The sequence below is a fragment of the Psammomys obesus genome, unplaced genomic scaffold (assembly GCF_907164565.1).
Source record: "Psammomys obesus unplaced genomic scaffold, mPsaObe1.curated_primary_1811, whole genome shotgun sequence".
In the NCBI taxonomy this organism is placed as follows: domain Eukaryota; kingdom Metazoa; phylum Chordata; class Mammalia; order Rodentia; family Muridae; genus Psammomys; species Psammomys obesus.
In genome coordinates this window covers 23,181,915-23,192,115 of record NW_026596046.1, presented here as the reverse complement: position 1 = coordinate 23,192,115, position 10,201 = coordinate 23,181,915, and the positions used below count along the sequence as shown (strand labels likewise).

General features: G+C 37.5%; 1 protein-coding gene across 1 annotated transcript in view; it reads left to right on the top strand.

The window, feature by feature from the left end:
* The first annotated feature begins 1,338 nt into the window (after positions 1 to 1,338).
* The window catches only part of Tyr (tyrosinase), an 86,563-nt gene continuing 77,700 nt past the window's right edge, over positions 1,339 to 10,201 (top strand). The window contains exon 1 of the mRNA XM_055623585.1: positions 1,339 to 2,157. Within this exon, the coding sequence (XP_055479560.1) occupies positions 1,339 to 2,157 (819 nt within the window). The remainder of the gene's footprint in view (positions 2,158 to 10,201) is intronic.

Here is a 10,201-nt window from a genome sequence, read left to right as displayed (position 1 = left end):
ACTGAGGACTTTCTAAGCAATTTTGCTGAGATGCATGTTAGCGGAACCAGTGAAAGAAAAGTTGTTAATTAAACAGGAGAAACTGAATTCTACCTGCAACTAGGTGGGAAAGAATTACAAAAGGCCACATGTGGCTACAAGCAATACATAACAAAAACTCCCCAGGGGAAATGAGTCCTGTGTTAATCTCTTTTTTGGCTCTTACGAGAAGAAAAGCGGAAAAGGGACTAACCCTCCTGAATAAGATCATGTGAGTGTTTCCTTATCCCAGCAAGAGGCAGAATCTCCATGGAAACTTCTCTTTCCCTGCACCCACACACTGCTCCTTCTACCTGCAAAAGCTGCCTTCAATCTCAAGAGAATACTATGCAGGAGTCAACAGTTTTTAAATAGTGAGACATACCCTAGGGGAGAAGGGGAGACGCAGAGCTGGCTGACATTCCAGCATCTTCAGGAAAATGACGTATTTCTTTAGCTCTCCTCAGCCCAGGGTTCAGACAATGGTTTCCTCAAGCCATCATGTCCTTTCCCTTATACTACAAATTCACAGAACCACTCAACTTTTAGTGAAAAGACAACATGGAAGAGAGCTTCAAGGAGACATGTGTTTCTTGACCATTCTCACTATTCTTCAGCTCATGTAACAGTGCTATTTAATTCAGACCATGAAGGGAGGAGAGAGAGGGAGGAATAGAGAGAGAGAGAGGATTCTGTGTTTTTTGAACCGAAAAGCTTTACACGTTGAAGCAGTTCACCAAAATAACAAAGTAAGATGTCTTTGGAATAGTCTGAAAAAGCATCAAGATCATCAAGTAAAAGAATGAGAAAACTATTTTAGTCTGATTATTTTTATAAAATAAACAAGCTCAGCAGTAACCAGATACAAGCAATATTCTATGAATCCTGAAGAAAATCTTTTTGAAAAGTGAGTTGTATGAATGTTGTTGTCCACTTACAGTCCCTGAAAACAACAGCCTTGTGTTCAGAATCCAGATGTTTCTTGACTTTTATTCATAGGGGACGATCTATTCTTGTTACTACTTCTCATTTGCAAATTCTGATTTTCGTTAATTTCATATCGATTAAAATAACATATCTGCCTTCGTTGTAGGTCTACCTCATTGTTAGCAAAGTTTAAACTCCAAGGAAAAGATTGTCATATGCTTTCCAGATGACAAAAGCTTAGAGTAAATGCTGAGAGTGTTTGATGTAGGAAGGGGGAGTGGTTATATAGGTCTTAGCCAAGACATGTGATAGTCACTGTAGAGGTTGCTGGAAAAGAAGTCTGTGACTCTCATTAACCCATTTAAGCAGCTCTTGTAAAATCTAAAGGGGAAAATGTTCCTGGTTTTTTTGCATTGCCTTCTGTGGAGTTTCCAGATCTCTGCTGGCCATTTTCCTCGAGCCTGTGCTTCCTCTAAGAACCTGATGGCAAAAGAATGCTGCCCACCGTGGATGGGTGATGGGAGTCCCTGCGGCCAGCTTTCAGGCAGAGGTTCCTGTCAGGACATCCTTCTGTCCAACGCACCATCTGGACCTCAATTTCCCTTCAAGGGGGTGGACGACCGTGAGTTGTGGCCCTCTGTGTTTTATAATAGGACCTGCCAGTGCTCTGGCAACTTCATGGGATTCAACTGCGGAAACTGTAAATTTGGATTTGGGGGTCCAAACTGTACAGAGAAGCGACTCTCAATTAGAAGAAACATCTATGATTTGAGTGTCTCAGAAAAGAATAGGTTTTTTTCTTACCTCACTTTATCAAAGCATACCATCAGCCCAGACTATGTCATCCCTACAGCCACCTATGGCCAAATGAACAATGGGTCAACACCCATGTTTAATGATATAAGCATCTATGATCTCTTTGTATGGATGCATTACTATGTGTCAAGGGACACACTGCTCGGAGGCTCCGAAATCTGGAGGGACATTGATTTTGCCCACGAAGCCCCAGGGTTTCTGCCTTGGCACAGACTTTTCTTGCTACTGTGGGAACAAGAAATACAGGAACTAACTGGGGATGAGAACTTCACCATTCCATACTGGGACTGGAGGGATGCAGAGAGCTGTGACATTTGTACAGACGATTACTTGGGCGGCCATCACCCTGAAAACCCCAACCTGCTCAGCCCAGCGTCCTTTTTCTCCTCGTGGCAGGTAAGATACACTGTAGAAAGAAGAACTGCCCTTCAGCAGCCACCTCTTCATGAAGGTTTTTGTGAACATATCTGCTGAAGTCTCAGTGCAGAAAAAGTGCCTTACTAATGGATGTTGATGCTTCTTGATCTTTTTACTTTTTTGAGGACACTTCAAAATTGCAGTTAAGCTGATATCTTTGTACTTATTTGTCTAATACAGAACAGCTTAATTAGATTTTTAAGTTGTTATGAACAAAGTCTGCCTGGTTAACCACTGTATTGCTAGCACCTACAATGGTGTCTGGCATAAACAGTAGCTCAGAGTTATTTAGGAATGGATGAGTAAACAGATTATCTTAGTCCATGATTCTAAATGATAAAATTAATATTAACAGCAAAATCCATAAGCAGGCTACTTTAAAATAAAAATCTCCGGGCCTGACAGAGATCAGGATCTTCAAGGGAGCATGCTGAGATAATTCACTAAGTATCAATGATGATGACCTTTATTACATGGTTGCCTGATAAGGAATGATTGCATTAAAAAAGAAAAAAGAAAAAAAAACTTTAGTTGTTTAAATTTTAAAAGGTGCTGACTCTCAGATAGCTAATGAAAATAGTTAAAGTCTGTTGACGGAATATTTAGAATGTGTCAATCTCTGGTGAACATATTTATATATATATTAACTGACTTAATGTGCATTTAAATCAACCTATCCCCATTTTAAAGTCATAAGGTACCACATAGCTTGTTAAAATTGTTTTATGATAGCAATGTTGGTAAATAGCAAAGATGGTATTTGTTAATGGTTACAATGACTAATCTACATTATTTCCAGGGATAAGACTGCCCTTTCGTAAGGATCCAGCTCTTTCTAACTGTTTTCATTGAGTTGAAGAAGAAATTAGCCTTCTTCCTACTTTAAAAATTTTAGACATAGAATTAAGCGATTGTTACTTTGAGATTAAATTTTCATTTTTCCTATTATTTCTTCTTTATTCTGAATTACAGGCATAAGATAAAGAAAGAAATATGTTAAATTACTTATCCTTAATAGAAACACAAGTGCAAAAGATGTTTTCTGCCTTATCTGTTAAATTTTCCTGCTGCAGTTATTCTGACTACCAATTCAAATGGAATGAGAACATTGCACAGACCTCTCCACCCTTGCAACACAATGTTTTGAAATACAAACGCCCTTTACCCCTGCTGCTCAAACACTTGCAAAATGGAGCCTCTTAAAAACCATTGTAAAATACAGCTGCCAATTCTTGGTGCCAATGGTGCCAACTGTTTCCTAAACCTAGTGAGTACTTTCTGTGGAGGGGCTATGCTAGAAAGTAACATAGCTGTATATTTTGTTATTCTACTTTAATTTATGAACTGTAACATCCTTATCTAGAGCTCTACTCCTGAAGCTGTTGCTTTAAATTCTTTTCAGGCTTGGATGTGGGATTCTCTCAGCTACAATACTAATACTTAGATTTGTTACATAGCTTTGCTTAATGCAGAAAGACTGAAGGATTATCTGAATTATCAAAAGTTGCAATGTATCCACTGAGCTCAGTGGATATTGAGTTCAGGAGGAAGATATAAATTCATATTTAGTTACATGAGGTTTTTGCTACTAGATGATACCCAGATTTAATTTTTCTAGTCATGTTCTGAGTATTGAATTCAAATTTTTCCTCTTTATCTCCTTCCAATTATGGTCAACTATATAACTTTCTTTAAAAAATTAATACAATTTTAAAACCACAACAGACTTATTTGGCCTGGTGAGTAAGTCCAGAACTATAAATGCTACATTATTGCTTACAAACTTGTACTGCAATTATAAGGTTGTGGAGGAAAGGGGCTTCTAATGTAAAATTAGCAAAGTGGAGGGCAAAAATCACTGAAGAAAAGCAAGGGAAAAAAGAATTAACAAAACAAAACAACAAAAACATTTGCAAGCAAACGACTTTATTTTAAAATGAAGCTAAATGAATAAATATTTGCTCTCTCTACCTAATCTGTGTACTGTCCAGAGATGAACAGTTGAAACATGCCAGATAAGGTAATTCTTGTCTGTTTTCTTTATTCACACAATCTTTCTTCTTATAGTCCCTCAAGAATGAAGATCTTCCTCTCCTCAATAGTTTCCATTAGGAGAGAATTGCAGAGCATGAAACGAGGGATATGATTAAAATACTTTCCATGCTTAGATGGGTATGTCCTTATGAAACCTCTGTTCAGTGAATATGTACTGAAGAAAAAGCATCATATCATTTAAAAAGAAAACTGAATGACTTACAGAAATGAAAACAAAGCAAATTAAGATTGTTTTGGTATAGAAAGATGGCTCAGAGATTAGGATCACTAGCTATTCTTTCAGACATCCTCGATTCCCGGAACTCATAGGTATCTTACAACCATCTATACCACCAATTTCGAGCTATATGATGTCCTCTTCTGGCCTCTCTGGGCACCAGGCACACATGTGGTATACACGGCAAACATGCAGACAAGCTAAACATAGACATAAAATAATAAATTAATGAGTAAACTAAAAATAATGAATGTTTACATTGCTTTAATTCAATCACTGTTAGCAGTACAGTCATTGACACTTTTTGTCATCATTTTGTGTTATGTGAGCATCAGTCATCGAACTTCTCGCTGGAAACACAGAATCAACTGGTCTATTGTAAAGTGACAATGTCTGCACTTTTTGTTTATTTGAGCAAGAGGTCCCAACACTGTTGCCTAGACTGACCTAGAACTCACTCTGTATCCTAAGCTGGCCTCTAAATCACAGCAATCTTGTCCTCAGCTTCCCAAGGGTGGCTTTTAATGTGGTTATAATGTGCAGCCAGCACTGAGGTGCACAGATTTAATTAATATGGAGATTGTTTAGTTATCTATTTAGTTTTCTTTATGAAAACAGGGTTTCCATAATGAACACACCATTAATTTAAATGCTTTTCTCTAAATTAAACATTCAAATTAAAAACTAGACTGTTTTGTGTTAGATGAGATCAAATAGCTTCCAAGTTAAAATGGACTCATTAATACCTTCCAAATTAGCTAGGCTATAGCCCATCTCATACAGGCTTCTACTCATCGCTTCACTTCAGACATCTTTTTACTTGACAAAAGAAGATGTGAGCTGTGATAGTACATACCCATTCTGAGCTGAGAGGTCGTTTGTGGTGTCTCATGATAAGTCTGAAACAGCAGGATGATTTGTCTAAAGAAACCAGTGGCTACGTCTCCATTACTATTTAAGTCAAATGTGCTGAATTAGGGTTAAAGTGGATTTAATAACAAAATAATTTATGGATGAATAGTTTGATAGGTAAGTTACTTTTACTTCATTATGTTCTCTTCCAGTTGACCCATACTTGATTCCCAGAACCCACAGGATGATTATAACCATTTGTAATTGCAGTCCTAGGAGATCTGATAACTTCTGGCCTCTATGGGCACCAGGCACACACATCATCCATGGACAGGAATTAAGAAAAATAGCCATACACATAAAAACAAACAAACAAATCGCATGAAACAGCCTCGGGAAGACAGGTATTTCTATTGAGGTTAGACAGAGTTGATTTCCTCCTCTTTGTTCCACACTTCGTGGAGATTTATCTCATAACTTCTGTAACACTTCAGAACATGTAAATAGCTTATTAAGCCTATTTCTGACTATCACTGTCAAATTTTTCCAAGATAGAAACTATTTATAGATATGTTTGTAGCCATACTTAGAGAGACCATGATCTAAACACAGAATGGGCTTCGTAAACTCATGCCAAATTAAACAAAAAATGAAAATTAGAGAAATTTAATTTTTATCCTAGATAGATTTCTGAGATGTCAGCCCACATTTTAGAGTACTAGATCCTCAATGTGGAAGATACAGCAATGCCAACAGACAGCACTTGCTTAACATCCAGAATAAGGTGTTTTTTTGGTAGGGTTTGCAGTCTACAGGAGTGTGTGTGTGTGTGTGTGTGTGTGTGTGTGTGTGTGTGTGTGTAAGAAAGGGAGAGAGAGAAAAAGAAAGAGAGAGAGAAAATGCTAATGTGTACATATAAATATATGGTATAGATTACAATACATCTAAGTGTTATTTGAGTTGATAATTAGTTGGCAAGCTTTTACTGGCAGGAGATAGCACATAGTCATGGAATTAATGTTAATTGTTTTAGGAAGGTTTATTAGCCATCAGTCTTTCCTGTCTTGTTATTCATCCATTTGTTTGATTATTCTCAAAAGTATTTTTAAGCAGAGTCATTAAAATCGTCCATAATTTTTTTTAGAGTACTGAATGACACTTAAATACAAAATATCTGTGTTCAACACTATTAGATATAATGTTACACAATCAGAGAAACTAACACAAGATGAAAAGGTTTATCAAAGAGCGCTGTCACAATGGATCACAGAGGAGACCAAAACAATTCCAGATGATAGATGTGAATGAACTGTAGCCAGAAATTCACTCATCAGGTGGAAAGCATATCACATGGAAGCCACAGGGGGAAGAAAAACAAAGTCACATTTCAGCAGAAAGTCATGGGTTTAGGTAACCATGACAACTGCTCCGTGAAATAACTGCTTCTCTTTTTACATTATGAAAAAGATTTCGTGGAATGTCATATGCTTGTGTGTGTGTGTGTGTGTGTGTGTGTGTGTGTGTTTTCAGGGAAAACTCAAATAACATAATAAAATCTTTGCTCCTGAAGGCTTTTTAAGAGCTGATAGTTTATTGTTACTTCCTAAATTTAATAGACCTCTATCATGTTTCATCCTCAATACTTACACATTTGTTTCTTTTGTCTCCCTTTCTTTGTTTCTTTCAACTTGTATGATGGCTATGCTCCTTCTAGCATATGCAACAAATCATTTCTGGTTAGAAGGAGAAAGAACTAAGCTTTCACCAGAAGATGTGGGCTCAGTCCAGCTTCTGCTATTTACCAAACACTACTGTACCAACCATTTAGAATTAATGACCATTGAAATTTTGCGACAAAAGTGTAACTATTATATATGATTTTTCTATGTTAATGAGGGAACCCAATGGAGCAGAAAAGAATGTATTATACTGTAAAAGACATTATAACTTGACTCCTATAAACATGAATTAATGTTACTTCTCTAACGTGCCTATAAGACCCTCAGAAAGTTACTTAAATATTTTAGGGATAATTTTGTTTCCAAAAGATACAATGGATCAATAGAGCATTACTATAAAACAATTTAAAGAAAGCATTTCATGTGAAATTACTTGTTTAGTCTTTGCTTAGTCTTGTTTGCCATGTTGTTTGAGTTCCATATATGAAAAAATACTTTAAAGACATGTTTGAAATGATACATTAGGATCAATTATTACAGTAATGAACATTCAACACTAATATATTTAGAGATAAAAAAATGACTTGGATCTCTGAGTAATAATTTTGTATTCAATAATAGCTATAATATTGGCATTACTCAGGATAAAGCAATCTGATGGTAGAACCCAGGGACTTATACATGCTAGGAAAGTACCCTCTGAGATACATTCCAGCCATAATTATTAATCCTTTAAATCTAGCACTGTATCATGTTCTTTAAGCATGTTAGACTATTGGATGCTAAGTAAAAGGTCATTATGCTTTCCATTTAGAGATAGAAAGCCTTGGTAGCTTGTCTAGGTAACCTGCCTAAGACCATGGGGTTAATAAAATCTATACTAGAATATTGTCTTTCTATTATCTCTAGGACTATAACCACAATGATAACAGTTTCTTTATCCTTGCCCATGCCACTGAATCAAGCAGAAAGACAACAATTTCTGTATAAAACACTATTTCAATAACCAGGGTATTTTTCTCTGCATTAATAATGACTACCTCAGCCTAAGTTTTAGTCACATGGCAGTTGGCATGTCAGCAAAAGTAGTTTCATCCAACGTCTTTAATGTGACTGGCTCTGCTGTCTTTTCTTTAAAAAGTTCTTTTGAAAGTAAATGACTTTTTCCGTGTCCCTGCTTTGGTGTCCTGTCGATTGACATTGCAAAGACAGCCAACATGTTACATTCAGAGCAGAAGCTGGACTAGCTTTAGGAAACCATTCACAAGCCATTAATATGAAAAAATAGATGAAGGACATAAAGCTTTAGAATCAGAAAAGCTGTATTTATGCATTTTCAAATATCTACATATGCAGGAAACAGATAATTTTAAGGAAGAGACCTAAATCTAAATAGGAAGTTCATTTGCGTTTCATATATACTTTACACATATAGCTTGAAGATAATCTTATACAATTTTTTTTTAGCACACTTATGTTTTCCTTGCTTCTGTCATATGAAGTGAAATTTGGAATTGTCACTTAGAGAAGTTTCACATTCTGGCTTTTGAATCTTTTAATTGGGATTCTGAGGCCGCATAAGCAGCGTGATTTGAATGGATTTCTAGGGCTCTTTCCACTCGTAGACCCTTTTAACCCAGTCCTGCAGAGATTATTTTTTATTTTCACTAATTTTTCCCTTGGTCTTGAAGAACAGGTAGGATTCTTGACCCCACCGTGCAAATATATTGCTGTTTAGGCAGGGCAGAAACACAGAGTATAGAGAAGCAGAAGCACTGTGCAAAGCTGAGGCCAGTGGAGCCTCAGCTGCAGTATCACGAGATGAAAGCACGTGGTGAACGCTGGCCAGATTAAAAACACGTTTTGTAGAGAAAATTGAAAATAATGTTTGACAGGATCAATCTGGAAAAAAAATGGATGGCAGCATACAAAATAAAATCCACTGCTTCCTGGCTTTCATGGCAGTGTGGTTGGTTGGGAAGTACAGAGAAAGGGATGGTTTTTGTCATTGCTAAGTCACACATTTGAAAGTTATGAAAACTTGTAGGGAGCTCAGCTAGACTCTCTGATCAATGCGATTTTAATCTTGCACTATCCCATTTTCTTTGGGGAAATATCTTCACCTTTCTGGAATGTTGGATATCACTCCCGATACAGTAGCACCAGGCTCATCTAGTCCCCACTCTTTGGGTGTTACTGTCAGGAACACCGAAAGTGACTGACCTACAATTGTCATTCTTGGGATGGATGAGGTCTCTGGATATGTTGGAACAAGGTGAAGCAGGTGTGTTTCAGGGCTGACAGAATGATAGCCCAATGAGCAAAAGACTAACGGGTGCTTCTCACCAACATCAGTCTATGAACTTAACGTATGCTCTTCAGCATCATTTGTTGAGTTTGGAACCCCAATGTAACTAACTGTGTTTCCTGAGAGGACTTGGGCAGTAATGAAAGCTGAATGGAGGAGGAATTTAGACCACCACTTTTGGCATTTATTGTTATTGTGTCTGACATTTACCAGCCTAATTTGTGTTCAGAAAGAAACTATACCTTGAAACTATACCTTGAGCTATCAACAGTTGTAATTCATAAAATGGAGTCGTGTTTCTTTTTTTTGTGACCTTTGGTCTCACTACTGACTCTGCCTCCCAGATGTATTCCCAAACCCACCTATTAGTCTAGTCTTCCTTCTTTTCCTCCCTTTCTCCCCTCCACGTACAATGATTAATTTTGTAAGGGCTTCTCTGCTCAAATAAACAAGTTTCATTTCACACTGTTGGATCTTGACTGCCAAAATCGCACGTAGACTAGATGAAGAACTGAAAATCTGCTGTTCGTTTTAACATTAAGGGCTGTAAAACATTGCCTGTTGAATTCCTTTGCATAAGTTGTTAAATGCATAGGGAAAGACAGGGGCAATGGCTCTGCGGGACCCTTGCACTGTGGAGCCAGGGACTCTGGCATGGGACCAGAGTAAGGTGAAGTGTGGCAATCTCAGTCTCAAGATGGGCAGGAGTAAGGAACTACCCTTTCCTGTTCTGAGCCTGCATGCCCTGTATGCATGTTTCTGAGCGCTATAGCCTCGAAACCTTTCCTCGACGATTCTATAGGTGATCAGCTAGCTGGGCACCTCTAATTTCTCTCAGTGCAAATAGAGCGTTGCCAGCATCTCAGCCCCAACAAGTAATATGCGCCCACCCTGGAATCCCTTCCCGCTACC